The 25677-nt window shown below is 44.3% G+C and overlaps 1 protein-coding gene across 3 annotated transcripts in view; it reads left to right on the plus strand.

Moving 5' to 3' along the window:
- Window positions 1-9689: 9689 nt before the first annotated feature.
- The window catches only part of adamtsl3 (ADAMTS-like 3), a 108757-nt gene continuing 92769 nt past the window's right edge, over window positions 9690-25677 (plus strand). For 2 of the 3 annotated variants that reach the window (XR_015038199.1, XM_085806239.1), the window contains exon 1: window positions 9717-10094. Coding sequence is in view for 2 of the 3 variants with exons in the window: in XM_085806239.1 (XP_085662365.1) it covers window positions 10041-10094 (54 nt within the window). In the remaining variant the exon portion in view is untranslated. The other variant, XM_085806238.1, reaches the window with a different exon arrangement.

Here is a 25677-nt window from a genome sequence, read left to right on the forward strand (position 1 = left end):
GTAGAAATCTCTGGGTCTGATCAGGGGGAGGGAAAGTTCGAGAGGTTGACCTTTTTCAGTGTGACACGGGACGATTTCACAATAGAGGGCAGATTAATTTTTAACGCACATCTTGGTCGAGTATGGAAGCCAAGAAGCTGTGACACTGGATGTTAAATCGAGGACTGGAACCAGAAAGTGGATCTGTCCGGCCGAGCTGTTTGAGCAGTAACTTTCCCCCTTCCTTCTCTTTTCACCATTTGCCGGAGTCATTTTTATTTCAACCCAAAGACCTGCTTAAGTGCATGTGACGTTAAGCTCCTGTAAAATAATTCAAACCCATAATTCATATGAATCAAATACAGCGTATTGGATAACGACACGCATGTTGTGACAGTATAACTGTTACCTGATGGCTAAACCAGTCGCCACTGCCTGGCCTGTTGCTGAGATGTTGAGCTGATTTCCTGGCATTTACACATTTAGACCACTAGATGGCACCAAAGTAGACAAAGTTGTGTCAAGTGTTGTCTATCACACCCAGTGGTGTCACTGGTGATGATGCCAGTATGGCTACTTTTACTACCGTATACTAATATTCTATTTAAGTGGACATATTATGAAAATATCACTTTTTGAAGGCTCTTTAACATGTATTTGGGTGTTTGTCTTGCCTTCTGGTCCCCAAAATGTGAGAATTGACAGAAAAATCAGTAATTTACAGGCTCCCCAGGTTGAAATCTGTGTGGTTTTATGAGCTGTTCCCTCAGTTGTCATACAATCAGATCATTAGTTTTCGAATTTTGCATAATACCACCCCTACCTGTGAGTACTGCTACCAGTAAACGGCGTGGGGCGAAGTGAGCAGTCTAGCATCTTGCATTTTTATTTGTCAAAATGTATGGTTGAAGGGAAGAATGACAGCAGACAGAAATTATAATTAGAACATAAATGAGATTAAATGAGATATCCTTTGATACAGCATGCAGTATTTTTAGCAGCTCCATAGAGGAAGAAGCCCAGATCAAAGTGCTTTTTATTTTTCTCCTCTGGTTTGACAGACAGTTGAGATGAAAAGACAGATCAGTCATGGATGCTCTGCTCTCCTGGTTCCCTCGGGGTCTGCCGGTGTGCAGGTGGCAGAGGGGGTTATAGATTCTGGCCGGACCGGAGAGGAGATCCTCACGCGGCGTCCTCGCCATTGTGCCCCCTCTGAGACAGGTAGGGCCGTGGGCAGCGCGCCAAAAGCTCCCGGCTGGGTAACAGATATCTGTGCGGGGCTACTGGGAAAGTGTCACACCTCCGGATCACACACAGTCAGAGGCGCTGTGTGAAGAAAGGAGCGCAGACAGGAAGAGAAAAGAGAGCGGGAAAGTGGCTATCCTTTCATGCTCTTCAGATGGCGAGGGAAGGAGGTAGAGATGTGGCTTTGGAGCGGAGGGAAGAAAGAGAGTGACATGTCTTTGGTGCAGCGGTATGCTTTGGTTAACTCTACCCTCATACACTGTCAGACAGTGGAGCCTTTAGTGACAACTGATAGACGGCTGGACCATCCACCAAAACTGGAACAGAGCGCTGTGGATTCACTTAATACACCGACTGGGATCATAAAATAACAGAAAACCAAACTACAGCTCCAGCTACAGCTTATAATATATTAAATTATATATCTGATCAGATGACAGGATGAGAAAAACCTATTATGGTCATAACTATGGCTGTCAGGACCTGGGTCATGCTAACTTTAGACTTTGCCACCTCTGTTTTGTGGAAACACAGTATATGTCAGTAGTTCACAGCCATCAGAGAGCTTCCACATAAACTCAGCCTTACCTACATTAAATATAGATATTACAAGAATTTCTTAAGGAGGTTTAACCCTCTTGCCCTGGTATAGAATTAACATCAGAGTACAACCCAGAGGAAAACAAATACCCCCAAATTTCCCTTAAGGAGGGTTACTAGGTTTTAAATTGTGTTTAACTATTACCTAAGGCATTTAAATGAATAGTTCAACAATTTGGCAAATTGGCCCATTGTTTTTGAGGCAAATGCAGAGACTGCTTGGATTCAGCTTAATCTCTATTAAACTGCCCCCAAAGGCAACACACATCAGCGGTTTTGCATGAATTAACCTTGAAAACAACTCCGTCTTGTAACGTTCCGTTATTATCTCATAGTGTGGTGAATGTGCAGGTCACAACTTGTCAACGAGAGTGTTTTGGAGTTGTTGGATTGCGTATTTGATGAGTTTGATGAGGAAAAGCCAAAAAATCCCATTAGCCTCTGTAGCGTAGCTCTGAGCAGCTTGCGGCTCTGCTCCGCCGTTCTAAAAATAGCTTGCACCGACAAATAAAAGTAACGAACCTACTACTAAAACTATAGGGATTATGGCAATGGGCCAATTTGCCAAAATGTTGAACTATCCCTTTAAATCAAATATAAGAAGCTGAGGATCAACTCTGTTAAATATTAGTTTATCAATAGTTAATATTTGAGTGTTATGCAAAGTTGTGTTACTGATCTGCAGCTCCAGGGCACCATTATCTCTTATCACTGCCTGTGTTTAACCAGGTTAAAGTAAATCTTTTACTTTGCTCCGTTTAGAATTAAACAGCCTTATTAATACATGTTCACAAACAAAATGCCTGGTATGATGATGATACATAGTCAAATTATTGTAGGTATTACGGGAACAACCTGGAACAGGACGTGAGATGAAAAGCGCTGCCATCGTGGAGAAAAGGTCTGGGTGTCATTTTGATCAAGTAGGAGTGAACAAACCATTGGCCGTCTTCTCGTTAGGAGGAATTTACACCAGAATTTCGACATCTAGGGGCCAAAAAACAGCTCCAAAACGTTTTCTAGCCCCTGCTGCCAGAATTGACACTATTATTCTTCCCAGCTTCATCCCAGCCGAGGAGCCGGAGAGGTCGTGCATGCAGAAATGAATTACATCTTAACAAGATGATGGCTGCCCTCTTGAAATAACCATTACTTCAGCCTTTAATAAGTCACGGATCTACACAGACAATATTTGTTTAGCAGGGTATTAACCATAGATTTGTAGCAACAATATAGACAAGAGTCTTGTTAAGCAGGGCTCTGTGCACCTGTCGGATATAATCCTCAAATAATGACTTCGGCTCATTAACTACAACATCCTAGATAACCGTCCACATTTCCCACTGAGAGGATCTGGTCAGACAATCAGCCAACAACTGTAGAGGGTTAAAAGTGTGAGAAAAGGTCAGTGTGCGATCGGTCTTGCTTTGAAAACGAAATCCTCGGGCGCTCCCGACGGGACCACGCCCTGACCCCCACTTCCAGCGTGATGATGATGATTTTCAATAATGATTTTCTATCGGGGAAAGCGCTGGTTCTGGTTTAGTGACCTGTGAGGCACAGATATAATTGCTAAGCCGATCTACTAGCGCATACTTTGAATGGGTCAGATAGGAGGTGAGACAATGACCACAGAAGGCTTTCCCCTCATGTGGCTCCAACACTGTCCCACATGACCCTGCCGTGTTTCGACAATATCCCGTCACAGGCCATTTTCACAGAGCCGTGCTGGGATTAGCGGGCCGGCTGTTTGTCCTGGCAAAGGGGCAGCAATTCACAGCTATATTTTCTGGGTGCCGATGCTGACAACCAGACCGAGTCCTAGTAATTATGATATAATTGAGAATGATCTAAAACCAAATGTCCGAGCTCTGCTGTCTGAGCCAGTGTTTACAGAAAACAGCTGCTTAAATAGGCACTTAGAAGGAATTAGAATAACATTTTTTATGTCCCAGTGTGTGAGTGTGTCTCTGTCTGTGTGCAAGTGTGCATATATGCGTGGGCTGGCTATTTGGGCACCTACACAGACAATCTCTTTGTTTTGGAAGTGTTCGCTTAAGTCTTTGGGGGTAGACAGGAGCCAAGAACAACGTGGGAAATGGGCCCTTGCTTCATTTCTGCTTTCTCTCCGGTGCTTTTCGTTTGCAGCCTCTCTGTCAGACGGACATTCAGCTGGCCTCCAAAACAGTACCTGAGGCGTGCTGAAGTTTGGAGAAACCAAGGGAACGGTGCCCGGACATGAGAGAGGTCATAATGGGAACCGAGTGGCAGCTGACAGCCGGGCCAAACTGTCTGTCAGTTCCCTCTCTGTCTTTCTTTTTCTTTTACACACACACACACACACACACGAGTCGTCAATAGGAGACGTGCACCGCACCAGCGCTCTGCCCAGGTGGTCTCCATGGGCAGCCAGTGCAAGTACAAGATGCTGAAATCTGAAGCGACCACACTGGCAGCAGCAGGATCCACTGTGAGGTCTGCTCCCATGTTGAAGTGTTGCATGAACGCTCGGCGTGAGCCAGCGCTTCTACCATCTCCCTTCAGCCAATTACTGTTTTTCCTCTAATCCAGGAAACTCAGGACATGACTCATGTGAATTGTGATGCAGTGACACAATATTAAGCACACATGTTTATCAGGATGCTGCGAAAGCCTTACCGAACACCTGACTCATTACTGTGCAATAACAGACCTGATACAGGAAGCGGGGGAAGAGAAACTAAACAAAGGAGCGAGATATTTTTTCAAATTTGATTTAAAAGCTTAAAGGGACAACGAGGAGTTTTGGAAAAGTGTTTTCACACTACATTTATGAGCCTCCGCGCGCACCGTAGAATTCTTTGACCGGCGCAAGACAGACTCATGTTTTCATTCATCAAGAATTAAAGTTCCGACCATAAACGGCGATTCGGCGGCGTTTTTCTCATAACTCGCAGCGAAACCGAAAGTAAGGAAATGCTGGTCGGCTCTGCCACCACTAATAATAACAAAATAACGATAGAGACAAAATGATATATTTATCTAAAATGGGCCCATTAACAAGTGTGGGTAGCGGAGATTCATCCACATTAACGTGAGACTTTTTTATAACCAAATAGAAACTCCTCGTTGTCCCTTTAAACTGACTTTTTGACATCTGTTTTCTCCACTATATAAAGAATATTACTATTAAGTGATCTAAATGTCAGCTTAGGATAGCACTTGAGATAGCCACCATTAGCCCTACTATTGCTAAAACTAAACTAAGGCCACATTTACTCACTGATCCCCCACTCCCCCTCCCCCAGCTAATTGAAAAATATTCATTGTGATGAACTGACATCTCTGTAATTCACTTTGTAATTCCACATAACTAAATGAGGCAGTAACTACATCCAGACAGGATGGAGAAAACAAAACCCTGCTAAACTCCTGCCAAAGCTAACTAACAATAGCTTAGCAGATCTCAGCAGCTGCCAGGCCAGCTTTTGACTCTGGCTTTATGTGGCCCTGCTCCCTTTAAATCACTAATTTAAATGTATTAATGCACATAGTGGACAGACGTGCAAATAGAAAAACAGATTCATTTTAATTCCTGTTCATGGTAAATAAGAAACGTTTATTTTCATACTTTAAAACTGAAACAGAAGAAAAATAATCTACCACAGGGAGTGAAGGTGAAGGTGGAGACAAAGTGAAGAATGTGCTCAGAGACTTATTTGCTCAATTCTTGTGGATGAAACTGATCCCAGGGGATGTTCTATAGCTGCTTGATTGTTTTCCTCTGATTCTTGCTGAGCTGTAATATCCATGGATACTGGATCTCAGGTCAACTTTAGTGAATAGGAAATCCTGGATTTGAGTTCTGTGATGCCTTAATCTTATTGCATAGGACCTGTTGCCAAAGTTTAGGCAAAATTTATGAATATTCAACCACCAGCATATTTGGTTTTAGCTGTAAGCTAGGATTTGTATGTAATTAGATACTTCCCTGAAGAAAAGGGAGGAAAAATTATACCCACGGGTTGTCAGACAAGCTGACCGATCACTGGCAACAGTGTGAAGAGTGTTGTGCCCACTGTCTACATATTTGACTGGTGGTTTGTGGCATGATGCCCTCAAACAGCATGCAGTGGATATGACATGCCTGATGGAACGCAAAGCCTGCAGCTGAAACAGATCTGCGCTGACAGACAGACAGGTTACTGTACCCTTAGCAAGCCTGGCATTCCCAGGACACTGTGGCCCGGCAATGGCAAAGAGCTTTCGTTTCCTCTGGAGTCTCAAGCATGAGCAGACACACGTACAAACACACACACGCGCACACACACGTACAGATAGTGTGCCAAATTCCACAGAGCAGTAAAGGCAATCAGGGACAGATGAGAAAGGCAACCATGCGGTGGTAAACAGCGTGCCGTGGGGAGTGGGAGCTATAACAAGGTGCCACAATAGACACTCGGAGGAGTTAAATGAGCTCTCTGGAATATGCTTTTTCAATTTTTGGCTGAGGATTTTGCTGAGGTGATTGTCAGCTCTCAGGTGTCTGTGTGTTAGCAAATAGCCTGGCACAAAGAGTGGAAACTGGGGGACACGGGGGGGCAAATGATCAAGATAGGTCAACCCCAACCAAGGTTCAATTCAATTCATTTAACACATAAACATGTGTGTGTGTCTGTTCATTCAGTTCTAAGCAGCGTGTGTGATTTGGTGTTTGCGCTTGGAGTGTTTTTGGGGCCCCAAACAAAATCTTGTTTTGGGCCACCAAAATCCTAGTGCCGGCCCTGGGGACATGGCTAACCTTACCTTACTCTGTCCAAGGGTTAAAAAAACACCCCACAGCACCACCAAGGCTCATGTGTTAAATGTGTAAATGCACCAATGACAAATAATGGTTTGACAGGAAATTCTGTGCAGGACTGTGTCATGACGAGGCGCAGTCACCGACTTGATGTCTTGTTACCACAGTGGAGACGACATGAAATGACATTTATCAGTTATTTAGTGAGATGTAGAGATGCTATCATGTTCTCTTGCTACTTCAGTGAGGCGAGCTGTTTCCCTGCGTTTCCAGGATTTATGATTAGATACTGTAAGCGAACTGTCACCTGGTGGCAGCTCCATATTTAACAACCACCAACACATGAGAGTGGTATCGGTTTTCTCATCTAAAGTCTTGGCAAGTAGGCGCGTATGAGTATTTCCCAAAATGGCAAACTATCTCTTTAATCACAGGAGTGTCAGCCCCGGACATGTTTGCTTTGGGAACTAAATCTGTTGCAGTGGCTGCCTCTTTAATGCAAAAACAAGCTCGCTGGTGTCCCGTGAAGGGCATTTTCTCTAGCTGGTATCTGGCAAATTCCTGCCCTCTCTTTGAACACATGTGACAAGCAGCGCTTTGACTCTCAGGGCCAAATATCACTGATCAAACGCCCCTGTTTGGTGTCAGCTAAGGGGAAACAACAAGCTTACTCATAAGGGGGTCGCTGACCTGCTCTGGGTATGTTTAGCTTGAAAACCAACACATGTACTGTACATACTATGGGCCTATTTTGCACTTGTAAAGTCATACTTGTGTGCTCGTGTGTTCATGCAGAGGCAGAGGGAAGCAGCCGGCTCTGAAAAAAAAACCCAACAACAACCTAGAAGTGTAAAGCGGTGTCACAGAGCGCCCAAACATCTAGCCCATCATTGCATTCAAACAAAAGATCTCAGCTAAAAGACTGTCATTAGCCACTGCCTCAACCCCTTATTTGTCTTCCCACACAGAAAAGTCCCTGTAAGATCAGTTGAGCAAACAACTGACAGATGCTATTTAAGCTTGTAGAGTCCCTAAAAATACATTTGTGCCCAGGGCAGTGATTTTGCAACTCTGCTGATGGGAGCTTCGAGCGAGCGAGTGAGCGATCCCACTGAACATGTCCATCAATAAGAGCAACAGCATTTGTAACATGAGGACGTGGCTTAGCCATGCACCGCCAGTCACACTGAATGTAAACTATTCATGTCTCAAAGCATTATCTAGCGCTCGCTCCGGCTTGGGAGGGTGTCTGCGCTGCTCTCAGGGTGCCGGGGGGGCGGTCAGAGTTCAACAGGAGGCTCCCAGGGCCTTTTCCCCTTTCTGAAGACACTGGACTTTTTCATGATGAGTGGCATGAGCAGGAGGGCTTTGAATGTCAGCCAGGTATTAAGGATGATAATTTAACCCTGAGGGGGGGAAGGCAATGAACCCACCCACCCACCCACCCCTACCCCTACCCCTACCCCCACCCCCACCTCTCCATCTCAGTGTTCAGGTAAAGATTTTTCCACTCCTGGGGAAATAAACATTTACATTCCTGTGTTCGGTGTGTTAATAGAGATTAAGCTGAATCCAAGCCCTGCGTGTCAGGCAGCAACTCAGGTAGCTCATACCATACATACCTGTTCTATTGTGCGCCTCTCAAAGGGCATCTCCCCTCAGCCCTTTGAGCTCGGCTGAGGACAGTTGACATTTTCGAGGAACATTGTTATTACGGTGGCCCTGGACAGCTTCAAAAGCAACAAGCGAGGCCTAATGCCCCACCACTGTGAGCTCAGCTTCAAAGAACGTCACTTTAGTCTCTTTAGTTCGGGATCAAAAGGAAGAGGAGTTTCTGACGCCATCTATCAATTATGATACAAAAATTCCCTCCTCACCGAGAGCGGAAAATTATCGTTGTGGTCATGTTGAATCAGTAAAACAAAAATCTTTTATTAAGTTTATTCTTAAATGTAATCGAATAAAAAAAACCTCAAAATAGGTTTTCTGTTACAGTTTATGATTACGGTTAATTTACTAGCCTCACAAAATTAAACATATCAGGTCAGGCCAACATTTGACCCTAATTTGAACCAACGTTTAGTGTGTGGGAGGCAGCCATGTCCAAAGATACACTGCAGGCCTTCATTAAAGTGCACATAAAAATATGATCCACTTCAAAACAGAGGAAACTGCTATTTTTATTGAAGCCGCCAGGGAATGACATGGGTCTCATCAAGGTAAATCAGAAACAACAGTGGATTTCAATCATATGCCAGCAAAGGCCCCTGACTTTGAGCGTTTCATTCCATCCAGTTGATCTCAGTTCATAAGCAGGCGAGGGCTTGATTCAGATAAAACTCTTCTTGACCTTAAATGGCACATGGCTGGCAGCGCGGCCGCCTCACTTTGAAAGACTAATGCATTTCATACTTGTGACTAAATCTAAAGCTGCGAAAAGTAGGCACAATCCTACACAGTGGTCTGCGTCCATATGGTGCGTGCTGTAGAACTGTAGCCCGTGCACATGATTCTGAATTGTCCACATGATGTAGCAAGCCGGGTAATAGGACCACAATTGGGTCTTTATACTCAGTTCTGTCCATTTATTAGTATGTGTATGTTTGAAGCCCTTTTTGAATGTTTTGGCAAAAAACCACAATCTGTAGTACGAATATATAAACACAAGCCGGGCCGCTGAGGTGAACAAGTGTGTGCATGGCTTGTTTACATGTGTCCTGATCAAACCGCTCCATGCAAGGTCCAATCAAAACAACAGAGCTGAATTTGAGCAGGGACAAGTAGCAAAAAAAAAAAAAAAATCAAGACACAAGCACAAGTAGAAGTCTGGAACAATCATACTGAGTGGGAATAGATTAAAACCAGACCTTTTACTGCATGAGAACTACAAACAATCCCACCTCACCTGGCACTGTATGCAGGTTATTTACTGTGAACACTCCTGCTCATATCAGCCTGTGCAGCTTTTTTTTTTTCATTGGGGATGAAAGTATGTCCACCGTCACCCAGAGCCAGGAGAACCACCCAGCATCACTGTGCATGTCTGTGCAGCCTATCAGCGCACTAACGGCCCCGGGAGTGTGTTTCTTTAAGAATGTAAGGTGGGTGAGCCCCTTTTTTCCTGACGCACGCCTGGTATGCAAACATAAATTTAGCAGCAACGTGTTTTGCTGTGGTGGAACAAAATATCTGGACTGCGACCGTGAAGTGTCATGTCGTCTCCGGCAGTTCTTGGCTGACTTTTACCTTTTTTCTTTCTCTGTGTGTGTGTGTGTAAAGTGGAGCCGCAGCGCAGCGCAGAGGGGGAGAGCAGCGGACCCATTTCTCCCTGAGTGACTGGGCAGACTGGGACTGGGACACACGGACAGATAGAGCGCGGCCAGTCACAGTTGTCTCTCTGCACTTTGATATCACACTGAACCTCTCGGCGCCAGAGATGACAGGGAGCTGCTTCTACACCACCGGGCTGGTGCTGCTGGTGTGGGTGAAGGTAAGCTGCCGCGCTTTTTTCACCCTCTCTTCCAATTAAACACAACGCTGCCAGTCATTCAAGCGGGTTTTTTTTTTTTTTTTGTATTATTATTTGGGGAAGCGAGGCGCGTCATTCCAGTTTGGGACAGTCGGTGAAGTGGACGCGCCGTGAAAGTGTGATTATTCCACGCTGGCGTCTGTCAGTTTGAAACTTTTTTTTTTCTCCATTTATCAAGACAGAAACCAGACACCTGTTGCTTTTGATTTCAGCTGTAAAACACTATGAAACCGAGGTGCTTTGTTTTTTTATTTTTTTGTTTTTTCCATTAGATCCATTTATAATTCATTACAGCATTGTTCTGATGCTCCACATTTATACAGGAGCTATATCTGGTACCTAAATAGCTCGGCTCAGCAGGAAAACTCTTTTGAAATAGACCTTGATCTGAAGCCATCAGACAGAGGTGTAGTTAACTTTGATTGATTATGCATACATGTAATGGGACTAGATGTTCAGTGGGGTCTTCATCATTATTATCCTCCAGTGATGCTGGAACAGGCCCAAGGCTGTTCCAGAGGATGAGATGAGCAGCAGTGTGCTGTTGTCACAAGTCTGAAGTGATGTTATGTCATAGAAAAGCCTGGGTTGATGGTAATAGACAGTTTGTGAACACACTGGAATGTTTTGACAGTCGATGAGAATGTGGCACAAAATATCGAAATAATGTCGAGCATCGATTTCACAACAGCCCCGTAGAGACAGACTTTATTTTGCCTTTGCTATCACAGACCTGAAACTTGATAGACGGAGTGCGGTTCATCCTTTTGAAAGGTCACAGCTTATCAGTCTTGCACTGAGCAAACTTCTTAAATCAGTGCACTCAGCTCGCACTAATCACCGCTGGAGTGGTTTCTACACGTTATCTTCCTAAAGGCCTGTCATACGCATGCATCAGTCATCCGGGGCCGAGTTGTGCAAAAGCTTGACACATGCTGCCGCGCAACGGCACAGCGAGAGCCTGAGCAGGAGTTTTAAGTGGGACACAAAGCAGTTGTTTGGCCTGGAGACAGACTTTACGGCTCAAACAGAGGGGCGGGATGCCACTGTCAGCATGTGTAAATGACCACGACAGGTGCTAATAGCACTTCAAGGTGATTTGGGCTTTAGACACCCTGGCTGCCATATAGTCCAGCTGAGCACGTCCACACTGTAATCAGTGAATGTCAGTGACAGATAAGCACTTGAGGCTTTGCAATATTTCCAGGCCACTGTCCAGTGCCTGGCCTGATTATATTACAGTTAAAATATTGGGTAGACAATCATGAAATGGCACATAAATCATTTGTGTATGAGCACAAGCATGGGTGTAAGGCTGCTGCTGAGAGTCTGCAGTAGGAGGCTGCAGTGAGTGAGTGGAGACTAGCCCTTAGAATCTGGACAAAGTGACCCCTGTTACATAATATTGAGCTAAATTAGATAAAAATGACATATGTGAACTGAGTCACTTGCATGTTTCAGACGTTTTCATCATGTTAGTGGTACTCAAAGGGGTGTGTGTGTTTGTGTGTGTGTTAGCTCAGTAACAGAAAATCATCTGTGTTGAAAGTGCATTATGAATGATTGCTCCCAGCGAAATGAGCTGTTCAGCTCGGTGTCCAGAATGTTTGAGGCGATACGCCCTCCGACTGACTCCTGTGATACAAGTGGCGGCGGTTTAATTATTTTTTTGCGTCTCTGTCGCATAGCGAGACTGAAAAATGACTCAGTTGGGCTTTTTGCTCAAGTGGTCAAGTGATTGCCAGCACATGACAAGATTTCCCATCTGTCCAAGGAGTGACTGTGCAGCATGAGTCAGCACTGGACATTTATCTGTTCACACACACCAGAATGACCCGGAGCTCCGCTTCAGACAGCAGGGATCAACAAGTGCCGCCTCCGGGGGTCTCTGCTATGCACTGGCCTTTTCTTTTCATCCTCGCTCTCAGGTCAAAGTCTCTGCGTTACTATTAGACGAAAGAATGAGACTCTATATTTGTGTGTATGGCTGCTGGAAGTTGTGTGATATGTGTGTGTGGGCCAAATGGCCCGTGGCTCCAACCCTAAATGGAATAGACCTTCCTTTGTGGGTGACATAATGACATACCTCAAGTGATTCTTGGAGGGTCTTGTTGCTCTCGCTCCATTGCCTTGATTTGTGCAGCAAAGTGGAACCTTCCAGAAACATTTTTTTTTTCCTTTTCGCTGGAGGAGGATTTGAAGGTGGCTGTGTGCGCAGGAGGCTGTGCCCTTAAAAGACACCCAAGCATCTCTGAGCACCAAGGTCGGTGGTTTTTAATAATGATTTGGCAGCTGCTGGTGCTATGGAGCAAAGCAAATCCTTGTTTTTCTGTTCTCTTGGCACATTTGCCTCTGTGCCTCTCATTGTTTTTGGCCTTTTGTGCTTCTGTTTTTTGTTAAAGTTAAATAGTTGTGTGTTAAATATTAGTTTAGTATTTGCCAGTTTGTCAAATTTTATCTTACAAATAGGGATGTATTGGTCCAACTGCTGTCATAGCAGTGGGCCCTTTTTATCCAAATGTAAAATCTATCTCAGAATTCAATGTATTATCACTTATGAGCAACAAACAACACAGATTCAAGTGTAAAAGTTTCCTAATATAATATCAATGTTTCTTAAATTCATAAACCTATAACCAAGATGCGAAAGCTAACACGAGCTAACAATGTAGCTCCTTCGTCTCAATTGAAACTAAAAAGTATGTTCATCCTTATTTCATTCTTCTTTTCATTCTTATTTTATATTATATAAGAAATATAACATTTTATTTTTTGTCCAAGGAAAATTTCAAATGGCCTCACAAACAAAGGGCAGAAAAATACTGACTGACATCAGCTAATGTTTGCTAAGCTCCTGTTGGCTAACGCCAGCTAGTGTCACAGTTGTGGCTTGCGGTTGCTTTTGCAATCAAAATGTATTAATCAGCACAAACGGGGAGAAATCACTCAGAAATATGAGTGAAAGCATTATGGACATTAGCTTACCGCCACACATAAACAGCGTGAAACCAAAAACTCCTATTTAATGTGTTGCAGTGACGTGCCGGTCTGTTTTGGCAACGACTGACAGACACTTAAATCTTAAGTAAAAATTATTCTTTTCCCAGCAAAGTTTCAGGTGAATAAATTACGCCGAGTTTCGTAATAGCTGCAAATAAAACACAGTAGGCAAACAGACTTTGACAATGATATCTCTCTTGAAGCTGATGATTATGCTCCTTTTGGGAGTTAGTGGAAAACTACATGTTTTACGGTTTTCAACATTTTGATGGATACAAGTCAGCTGCCAGACTTCCTCACAGTGTTTGGCTGCCACTCTCGCTTCACTACATGATTTTCTTCTAATTACTCAGCTGGAATTCAAAAGAAAATTAGCCAAAAAACCAACAGATTTTGATGTTTATTCAAGGAAATGGTCCCTCTCAGAGTTTGAATGCAGCCAGCAGAATGTATTGAAGTCCTCAGGATGGGGAGGCTCGGGGGCCTAATGGCAGGATTAAGTGGGGTCACGGCGTGCAAATGGTCCCAAGTGAGCGTCCGTCAACAACAACATCTCTTGTTCCCTGAAACACGCTCCTCCTGCTTGATCGCTTGATCATAAAGACCGCAAACTATCCAATTAGCTTTGAGGAGTGCCTTTGTTGTGGACGCGAGTGGAATGGGAAGTGAATTAATTTTGAGAGGGATTGGTCCCACTTGAGGAGCAGAGGAAAAGGCTTCAGAGAACATCTGGCCAGTGATGGATGGATGGAGCAAGTTTTTGGAGTGCGTTAACAAGAGCGAGTGTTTTCAGTTACGCAGCAAAAGCCTTCATACTCATCTCATTGTTCCCATCTGGGCTTAATCTGCCGAGTGAGACTCAGGGTTGCTTAGCGTGGAAGTGCGGAAGTGTGTGCGTATGTGTGCAATGTTACTCACAGTCCAAGGCCAAAATTCACTGGTACTCATGTTTACACAAATTGCAAAGGTACCCAAGAAACGCTTCGCTCCTTCGTGCAGTCCCCTTAATGTTCCTGGCGCGGTAGCAATTTTTCCGGTTGCGTCCCGCTCAGGTGCGTCGGGATACAGATCTTCCAGCCCTTGGAAGCCCAGAGAGAGAGAGAGCAGGCATTCATCCCTGTAAAGCCAGCCCAAAAGGAAGTAGCTTCACACCATTCTCAGTGGGCCAGCGAAGGAAAAGTCCTGCAGAACAGAACAAGAGATGGCAGCTTCTATCGAGTGTCGAGTCCCAAGGAAGAAGAAGTTCAGTTTCTGCAGTAACTTGCAATAAACCAACATGGAGGCTCAGAGCTCGCAGTCAGTTTCTAATTTTTTCTTTTACCTCGTTTGTAAATTTTCGGCACTGCCAGTTCTTTTGGTTCAAAGCAGCCACTGTAACGAGAAAAAAAACCCTAATCAAAGATTTTGCAAATGTGGCACAAATGGGGAAAGTATAAAATTAGACCTGGCTTCTTTTTCCATGGGATGAGTTTGACTCTGGTTTCATAATTTGTAAAGGACTCTTTGCCCTTTTTTCATTAACCCAGTGAAGACTTGTTCCTATTGAAGAGACAGTAGATGAAGTGACTTTTTTCTTAGTCATATGTCATTTGTGTTTAAAAGGTGGTGTATGCAAACATAAGGTGACCATCCACTGCTTCATATGACACAAGAGTGGTATTGATCTTCCTCTTGAGCTGTCACCAAAACACTGAATCAATGCATTCCTTCCGTGTGAACTATAAGATTAGGAAATGATAAGCAAACAGGTCTTGTGAAATTCAAAAAGATGTACAATGAGAATTTGTCTCTTGCTGTTTTTCCCTCTCCAAATTCTTGTGGAACTTGATAGTGTTGTTTGTCTTTCAATCACTTGATGCTGAGTTCTAATAACACGCTGTGACTGACTGCCCAAAGCGGCCTGTGCCAGTAAATGGCATAACTCGCTGGAATCATGTTGCGTTGCGTGTGCCAGAGTGTATGCAAGAGGGCATGTTGTTCAGGCTTCGGTATCAAAAAAGCAAAGTTTTTTGCGGTTTTATGTGGCTCTCAGAAAATGGAATATGTCTCATTGTGCCACATGCACTGAAGAACTCTTGATTTTTTTAATATCAAACTGTCACGCATTGATAAAGAACTGCCAGCAGATGGCAACATTACAGCAGACGGACCTTTTGTGTCCAGTTGAGCAGCGCGGCCCCTCTGTGGCTCCCACGCCCATCACAGATACTCGGCTCTATTGTGATCTTGCAGGTGGCTGCCCCTCCGTCCCCTCTCTCTCCGTTTCCTCTGGAGCCCATTGTCAACGTATTTGTTCCTTCACCGTGAGGTTTATTTGTCATTGCCGTGCTTGAAAGCCGAGCCTCTGGCATCCTGTTCCTCTGATGAAACATCTTGGGCTCCATCTGCAGCGGGCCCACGTCCCCTCCATCAGCGTGATTGAGCGTTGTTGTTTTATCCTGTTGTGTGTTCCTGGACGCCAGCTCAAACTTCATTTGCTGCAGCCGGGGCCGGGGCTCTCCGTGCATCATCTGGCCTCCACATTTTTTCACACACAGCCAATCCGAAGAGCCGCAAGAAAACCTCGCAGCCCAGCGATTCCTGCCTTGGCTCCGGCGCATGTGTCTGGTTCTGCCGGTTCTGTTCTGTTCTGTTCTGTTCTGTTCTGCCCCGGCCTTGACCTCGGACCTGTCCCAGGGTGGGATTGCAGCAGGAGTGCCGGGGAGTGGTGTTAACGGGAGGGGGTGGGGAGGCAACGCTCACGACCCTCTCGTGACGCCTAATTAGAGGGGAGGGCAGGTAGGAGGTGTGTGTGTGTGTTTGTCTGAGTTTTGAAACGGTGCTTGGGAGGATTGTCGGGAGAGAAGAGGAAGCCAGATTGGACAATACAGAGGGAAGGAGAGAGGAAAGAAGGAAGGAAGAGAGGCAAAAAGGTCAAGAATGGTAGAGGAACAGGACAGGATGAAAAGTGCAAGACGGTAATTACACTGTAGCCTTCAAACAGAGAGAGAACGAGTGGAAAAATGATGTCAGGGTGAGATGAATTGACGTGTTAATACAAAAATTCAAATGTAGGAAGTGAAAAAGGGAAAAAAAAGAAAAAAAACACCTTTATCACAGGCAAGGGTTAAAGACAAGGCAGTAAAAGATAACAAAACCATCACAGACTTGGAGAGGCAAGTGCCACGGTAGGGGATAGAAAAGAAGAGGGGGATATTTATGGAGTGATACTGATGTGGATTTAGGTGAGAGGAAGAGGAGAAAGGACACACACAGACACAGAGATGTCTGTAAAAATGGAGAGAGGGAGGAGGAGGAGGAGGGGGGAATATTGATGGAGTGAGAGGGGAAGAGTTGCATGAAGCATGCTCAGAGAGCAAAAGGCCAAGCAGGGCGAATGTAGAACAAAGCCATCGGCATAAAGTTGGAAAGTGAAACATAAATATTCAAGTGGAGCTCGTCGGAGAGAAAATGGAGATGCAGTAATTCCAGATTCACTGACTGGTTGACAGGCATGAAAAAGCAAACACAACACCAGTTATCTTTCTCTCTGACCTCACTCTTTTTTGGAGAGGGGAAGAGGAGGTTGCGTACGAGTGTGAGAAAGGTCACGTGTAGAGAGACGGCTAAATCCAGTGGAAACATGATTGACTGAGGAGCCTCAGTGCCGCTCTCTGACAGGATCTCCACGGCTGGCTGCGGCCAATGTTTGCAAGGCTAATGATGCTTCCTGGGGTTCTCACATCTGCTTCCCCCCGTGGCCACATGTGCTTTGAGTAAACGCTGCACCGCCATGACTAAACACTGGAAACCCCATTACAAATGAGGTGCTATTAGGATTACTATGCATACACCCACAGAAGCTGATTGATGAGCGTGTAATCATGCATGCTCACAGAGTAGGTGTGTGTCGGGTTGTGCGCGAGCCCCCTGTAAATATGCGTCCTGAAGTCTCCACGGAGACCGTGTTCACCACCAACAACAACGGTGCAGTGGTGGAAAAAGTCATCAAGAGTCTTAATGAGTAAAACTACTACTAGCACTGTACAAATACTCTCTTACAACTAAAAGTTCCACATTTTTATATAATTTATGAGTGGAATTTATTCAGGAAATCATTTTAATATATTCACATTTTTTACCAAAATCAACCTGGACTGAAATTAACAACCATAAAAATGTTGTGGGAAAGACACTAATTTTATTTTCTTGCTGAGGTTTGGATGAGAAGATCAATCCCATGTCCATAGCTGTCTGCTTAATAGCTACAGCAAGAAATCAATGCTTAATTTTAGCAATAAGATGGGACAGTGAGAACACCACACACACACACTGAAAATGCAAACTGACAGTTTTATACTGTTGGTTCTGTAATAAACACACCACTCACCAGATACAATAATAATAACTCACCAGAAGCAAATGTGAAGCACATTATGTTACTTTTGTATGTTTGCAGTTTTTGTGCTAAGCTAACTGGCTACTTGATTGACAGATGTAAGACTGGTATTTACTAAATTGTCATATTGTTCCTGGAAGTTATACATATTAAAGGGATAGTTCAACATTTTGGCAAAATGGCTCATTGCTTGGGGCAGTGCGTGGCGCAGTGGTTAAAGCAGCCGCCCCATTTAGAAGCTACAGTCCTCAACGCAGGCGTCCCCGGTTCGAATCCGGGCAGACCTTTCCTGCATGTCATTCCTCTCTCTGCCTCCCCCTTTCCTGTCTATCTCTACTATGTACTATAAAATAAAGGCAAAAAGCCCAAAAAATTATACTTAAAAAAAAAAAAGGCCCATTGCCATAATCCCTATAGTTTTAGGAGTAGGTTCGTTACCTTTAATTGTAGGTGCAAGCTATTTTTAGAAAGGTGGAGCAGAGCTGCAAGCTGCTCAGAGCTACGGATTTCTTAGTTTCCCTCATCAAACTCATCAAATGCACAATCCAACAACTCCAAAACGCTCTGGTGGACAAGTTGTGACCTGCACATTCACCACGCTATGAGATAATAACGGAGCGTTACAAGACGGAGTTGTTTTCGAGGTAAATTCATGCAAAACCGCTGATGCGTGTTCCCGAGGGAGGCAGTTTTTCAGCAAGCAGTCTAGAAAAAAACTCGTAACGTTCTGTTATTATCTCATAGTGTGGTGAATGTGCAGGTCACAACTTGTCCACCAGAGCGTTTTGGAGTTGTTGGATTGTGTATTTGATGAGTTTGATGAGGGAAATCAAGAAATCCCATGAGCCTCGATAGCATAGCTCTGAGCAGCTCACGGCTCTGCTCCGCCATTCTAAAAACAGCTTGCACCGACAATTAAAGGTAACCAACCTACTCCTAAAACTATAGGGATAATGTTAATGGGCCAATTTGCCAAAATGTTGAACTATCCCTTTAAATGTAAATCCTGTCATCATGCAGCATCATAATATTATTTAATTTAATATCTGAGTAGATTAGTACTAAGCAGTACTAATCTATGTCAATGTGGAGGATTGTAAATGAGTTTATTTTGGTATGTTTTGAAGATGATAAAAATGATTAGAATATAATATGATTAGTTGTAGCTGTGACTCCTACTTACTTCCCACCACTGTAAAGGTGTGTTCCAGTGTGTGTCTGTGGTCTTGTGATTTGTGTGTCTGTGGTGCGACGGAGGCAGCCAAAGGTTCATCCACCTTCCTCATTCCCAGGCTGCTCACAGGGATTACTCAGGCCGCGGTGCCCTCTATGAAATGCACTTAGACGCACTTCACACGCACACACCGGGGGGAGGCGGTGAGACGGCTCACATGCAGCATGGCCAGAGGAGAGAGTTCTGGAGGCCAGGGTCTCCTCTTTAAGGAAACCCTTTGAGCTCTTTGTGAGTGTAAAGTATATCTTGAGCGTGTGTTATATCTAAGAGTGTGGGCGTGAGGTAGCGTATGTATTTTTGATTAGAACTTCTTCAGCTGGAAAAAAAAAAGCGTGAGTCCTCTGACTCTGGGGGTGGGTCTGAACTGAGAGCGAACTTGACTGTGAACTTGAAATGACCTTTATTTAGGTTTTGATGTCTCCAGAAAAAGCCTGTACAGTCCTGTTTGTGTGTTGCGCAGTGATTGATGCGTGACCCGGGAAAAATGATTACCATTATGAGGAAAAATGCACCTGTAGGTCACCGTTGTTTCTCGGTCATCGGCCCGGAGGGGGAGGAGGAGGAGGAGGAGGAGGTCTTTGTCTCACCGTGGTGTTGCATTTGAAGTGCCACTGTGGAATTCTGTCCCAGCATTCTTCCGTGTGGTGACATCATCCCCAGTGGTGTCTTGCTGTGATCTCAGTGGGCGGGGATGAGGAGGGGGGGGGGGGACGTGTAGTGTACCATATGCAAAAACGGTCTCGCATGCACCCAGCTTGTTGGAATCTGTCGTCCTCCGGTCCGAATCCTCTCAGCACCCTCCCCCCCCCCCACTCCTCCTCCCCCCCTCCTCCTCTCCTCCTGTCTCCCTGATGACAGGTATGCGGCTTGAAAAGTATTTGGCAACCGTGACCTGGAAAAGTGCACATTTGACATTGAGCATGTCACTCACCCTTCATTTTTCTCCCCTCCCTCCCCCACTCCTTCACTTCAATGGGACATAATGCTCTCTTAAATAAGGCCTTTTGTGTTATCAGTACAGTTTCTTCTCTCATCTCGCCATGATTTGGCCTCATAGCTGGAATAGTTGGGATTGTGGTCACCAGGTGGCCTGTGAAGCCACCCAGATGATACGACAGATACGTAGCCCAGGCCGCTCCGTATGAAAGATCTTCAACTGTGTGTTCAGATGATTTAAGCTCAACGTTGAGAGACAGACGGACTGACAGACAAACAGAGAGACCCGCAGACAGATGGCGGACTAGCTGAGGGTGAGGTGCAGGGTAGGTGAAACCCAGCAGAGTCTTTCTTACCCCGCAGACTGTGCTGCTGCAGTAACTGTTGGACGCCTGAGGAAGTACATTCATCCTGTATAATAGGACTGCCCCCGACCAAAGATTTTCTTGGTCGACCAGTAGTCGTCATTTAGGGCCATTAGTTGAGTAATCGTCACAGATAATTAGGGATGGGTACCTTTCGCATTTGAATCGATACGGTATCGATACTCGGTACCTGGGAACCGATACCGGTACCAATCGGTACCTGTTTTCGGTACTTTTTGTGTGTGTGGTAATTAAAAAAATTAATAAAAACGTTTGAAATTTGAATATTTACCTCTTAACAACATCACAACTCCTCAGCCTTTAAGAGTATTTTATGTTTTAGGGATGGGCAATGATTTTCATATAATGGAATAGTCATTCAATGAAAAAAAAAAAAAGTTTATGAGACTATAGTCTTGTTTGAAAAAATGTCCGTTTTTACTGTGGGGAAATGAGAAACATGGAGAGACTCCTACAGCCATCAGAAAGCTCTGTGTGAAACTTCGTCAAAAAAAAAAAAAAAGAAACTGAAACTGCAGAGCAAACTCTGCAACATGTGGACTTCACGTTTTGACGAGGAGAGGGGGAGACTTCATCCTCGTTTAGATCATAGATGTGCTCTCATTACGTGACGAGGACTTGAATGGCGCCGCTGTGATGAGAAGCGTGACTCGGGACCGGACCGCTTCGGTACGAATTGTCGCAACAGTCCGTTCTTCACGTTGACGGACGGCTGTTTTTCAGGTAGTGATTTAAAACGACGGGCGACGCAGGTGCGTTCAGGTACCGAAATGTGGTACCGATTGACTTTATGTGAATCGATACTCGGTACTTTGGTGGGAATTCGGTCGGTACCAAAAAAGTACCGAATTTCGGTACCCATCCCTACAGATAATGATATATCTATATATTGGGAAGTAACAAGATAATTTGAATTTCAGGGCTGAGATAGAATATTAAAGCAGAAGTAAGCGGAATATTTGTGTTAATATAAGTCTTAAATAGTTCTATCTTCCAACAGCAATCACTTACATAGAGTGTTTGGTCCGAAACACGGGTCTGTCAGTCACTCTGCTCTGCTGTAAGCCGAGGAGAAAACTTCTTGTATACTTCCTTGTATCCTACAACCTTTATCCAATGAGGAGAGAGAACGGCATAAAGGGGCGGTCCTCTCTGTGTGTGCAGCCAAGGGATGCGCGTGAATGTGGTGACGTAGGGACGAGGACCAATAGATCCATGACGAGGGCGGGGGCTGTTAACTCCATCGGCTGACAAGAAGTTAGCCAAAACGACCGGATCGCTTACTTCTGCTTTAAAGGGGAACTATGTAAGTCTGGTCACTTTTCAGCTGTTTTGCTAACCCTCCTCCTGGCCATGTGCATTTGTTTTCAACCAAGCCAGCGAGAAATCAATCAATAGAGCGGTGGATACAGTAGCGTTATTTATCATATACGATGTTACGACGTGTATATTTGTGTAGTCTTATCTGTCATAAACAAGAGATTACAGGTTACGGGGTGCGTTTGTGTCAGGGTGCTGCTGAGACGAGAGCTGGGACACCGTGGCGGCGGCATGGATCTTGCTAGGTTGAATTTCGGCCAAGAGACGCTAGGTGGAAGGCAGAGAGCCTCCATTCTCCCCGTAACAAGTTACAATTTATTTCAATTTCAATTTCAATTTCAATTCATTTGGGATAGACCCTTGAGATGCGCCATCTCGTTTTCGAGGGGGTCCCACATACAAAGTGACACAAAGACATATGATACACAACAGACAAACAAAAAACACACACACACACACACTGCTCTCCCACTTCCACAGCCCCCATGCCCAACCCACCCTATCACAAGATCACAAGAGAGTAAAAACACATATATGTGGACATACTGTACCTACATATATAGGTGTTCATATACACACATAACAAATACACATACATTTAACCATCACAATAACTCTGAAGCTGTTTAATTAAGAAATGAAGCATAGTGAAGATAAAAATCCTGCATAGTTCCTATGCAGGATTTCAGTCTGCTATTTTAGTGCACAGCAGACCCCTCAGCAGAGTCTGGGTTTGACTGAGGTTCAAACATGTGGAGGCTCAAATGTTTCCTGTAACACCAACCATCTTGATGAAGCGCTCTTTCACCGGTCACCCCAGTGCAAGCAGCAATGATCCAGAATATTTCAACGAGGACGTAAGTGTAGCTGCTTCCAGCCCCTTCAGACTGTTTGTGCTTTTTATGACTGAAGACCATGTTGAACTAAGTATTAATCAAGTTTAGTTCTTTTTTATTTAAAAGGTATCTGGAGGGAACTTTAATGGGTTGTGTTGTTTTGCACAGCACATTTCACAAAATAAGTTACTTTGTGTGTTTCCTTTCCGCTCCATCCCATAACACTGTCCCCGTCTTCATTTATTTACGCTAATTCAACATTGTTTTGCTCAGAATCAAAAGTTGGGCTCTGAGTGGAAGATGAGTCAAATCAATGAGTCTTATCATGAAGCTCATCTCATCTGATGAAGCCGCTGACATTTACCACACTGTGGGGAAACATCTGTCTGTTCATCTGTCACACTCACTGTTTCCTACTACTGTGTGTGTGTCTGCTGCGGGTGTACAACGCTACATCATCATCTCACTACTGAGCGGATGCTGATAAGAATGGAACGGCTAAACACGGGGACATATTCAGGAGTTTATTGCCTGGAGGGAACTGCACCGCTCATCAAAGTCACATAGTTTATTATTTTTGATGAAGGGCGGGACGAGGGAGAATCTGCCTGAGCTGGGACACCGACAGAGAAAACAGGGATGTTTTTCCCCCGACGCAAAACAAGCAAACTGCGTGTGTGTGTGTGTCAGTGCTCACGGAGAACAAGAACCGTGTGTTTGTTTTCTCCTCAGAGCATTAGGAGCAGAGAAAGCTGGTGAAAGGTGTGTGTGTGTGTGTTTGTGTGTCGGCGCGAGACAAGTGCGTTGGGCTGACGTTGATTGGCAGGAGGGCGCAGCAGGAATGCGGCTGGCTGCAGCTCTCTATGGGACAGGTACAAACCGCTCTATCATCGCATGAGAGAGTAATCGTTACGGGCAAATCATTACATGATCAGAGAGAGAGCCAGCTCCGTGCCAAATATGCACCGCCCTCCAGAATATTGTGGAGAGGAGGGGAAAGTCGGCAGCGGTGAGGGAACGATGGAGAAAGAGAGAGATGGATCATAAACACGGAGAAAACACACTGCAAAAATACAAAATCTTACCAAGAATATTTGTCTTATTTCTAGTCAAAATGTCATTTCTAGTCAAAATAAATCTAATTATACATAAAATAAGACTCATCACATTTTAAAAAGCAGCTTGTTTTTAGACACTTTTTAATTTTTTCAAGCAAATTTTCCACTTTAAATAAGTAGAAAAATCTGACAGTGGAGCAAGTTTTTCTTTATTATTACAAGCACTGAAGCACAAAAAACTTCCTTTCACTGGCAGATTTTTCTACTTATTTCAAATGAAAATTAGTTTGAAACAAGTAAAATGATCTAAAAACAAGTTAATTTTTAGGTGATGAGTCTTATTTTAAGTGGAAAGAGATTAGTTTTGACTAGAAATGAGACATTTTGCCAAGAAATAAGACAAATATTCTTGGAAAGATTTTGAGTTTTTGCAGTGCAGAAGAATCTCAGATGAGATATAGGCTACGTTTGGGCACCAGAGATTTTACACATCCAATCTCAACTTTTACAGACAAGCCTCAAACCGCTCTGAGCCACCACAGAATCATAAAAGACTTAGTTTCCTCTGACTGCTTCACAATTAAAGCCCACCCCATGTTTGGCCAGATCAGTGCTTTTAATATGAAGCAGCAGCAGCAGTGGCAGCAGCAGCAGCAGTACTGAGACAAATTGACTTTACATCATCAGCGACTTGACGGAGCTCTGATGTGATGTAAAGGGAGTGAACGGCGAAACTGCGAGTCGGTGAGGTCAGCGAAATAAAAACTACATGCGTGCGTCGTTTTTCCTGACTCACCCAGCTGACCTGTAGCTGTGGAGGAATACGGAGGTGCACTCACTCAGTGGTTGAAAAAAAAAATGTAGTGCAGAGGGAAAGTGCTGTTTTCACAGGAAGGTAAAATATTCTGCATGAGGTGCACATTTAAACAGATCTGGATGGTTGTGGAGGGCGTGTTTTATAAAGAAAAAGTGTCTGAAGCACATTTTCTCTAAAGCTCTGCTACTCAGCTTTTCTAATTGGCAGTGTAGCAGAATCTACTGTGTATGAGTGCTTGACAAACAGAGGTGTTTCTTGTATTTCTGTGCTGATTCTACTCCGACAGACGTTTGACTCTGCTGCTGCAAACCATGCAGCCTGCAGAGAGAGAGAGAGAGAGAAGACAAGTGGGCCAGTGTATCCAGAAAAGGTGACATAAAACTTCCATATACCATAAACTGGACAATGTAACCGCCAAAAAATGCGTAAAAATGAGCGAGTTATTTTTCCCACAGCGCGCACAGCATGTTAATCAGAAGTCAGCTCGGCGACAGTTGGTCGATCAATCAGCTCAGCTTTTCTTTTTTTTTTGTCTGAGCGCATTATAGCTCCACCTAAATGTAACTGGCAGCGGATCGTTTTACATAACAGGTTTGGAATTTATTGCGTTTGCCCAAAGCTAACAAAATGCCAGTCTCTCACCTCAGATTGAATGATGCTTACTCGCCCCAGTGTTAATATTACAATATGTGGTTGTAATTGCAGCGGCTTAATCTATGCTGACAACAAATATTTTTGCAGGGGAATATTTTCCTTAAAACCAGACTGAGCTTGCAGACCGCTAATTTACACAGCAGATGTGGAATTGGGCAATGCTAACAACACATTTAGATTTACAGATCGCTGTGATACTGGAAGACAGCTCCCTAAGTTTTGCAATATACAACAGTGGGAGCTTTACATTTTGAAATGTAGGATAGTAAGGAGTCTTTTTTAATGAATTAAAGCTTGTATAGTATACATCTGAAGGTATTGTTTGCATGAAGCACCAGCTGTTAAGTAACCGGAGCTGCTGCGTGCAGGTGTGTCAGGCAGACAGACCGCCTTGAGGTGCAGCAGAGGATGTAGGTTCATGTTCAACAATGTGTGCCAAAACTGTCTCGCTTGTCTCTAACTTTTCTTTTTTCTATCTGTGCAACCATGTGTGTCTGTAATGCAACCTTAGGTGATTCTTGCTCCAACACGCCGTTATCTTTCGGGTCTTTCTGAAAGTAAATATGCGAGTGTGAGCTTACATGTCCCGTCTTTTTTTTTTATTATTATTGTTATCCATCTCTTTATCAACTGGACATGTTTGATTAACGTCTGTCTTTTGTTTGTGCTTATTAAGAAAGCTCAGCGAGCAGCATGGAGATACATTTACACTATAAATCCCTGTTTAATTTCCTCTTGTTAGTCCTGCAGTGCAGACTCCCAGCCGTTGAGGCCTGAGCTCCACAGTGTGGCTTTCGCATGCCCACTGACTGACTCACTTTGCTCCTGCTGAGCCCCGCTCCTCTGTCCGGGGGGGTTGGGGGTGGTGGGGGTTCATCCACAGCCTCTCCCTTTTCCTGGCTCTAACCTACTTCAGCTCCCAGGC

Source organism: Trachurus japonicus, chromosome 18, assembly GCF_045865225.1.
Source record: "Trachurus japonicus isolate A0001 chromosome 18, Traja_1.0".
NCBI classification, from domain to species: Eukaryota; Metazoa; Chordata; class Actinopteri; order Carangiformes; family Carangidae; genus Trachurus; species Trachurus japonicus.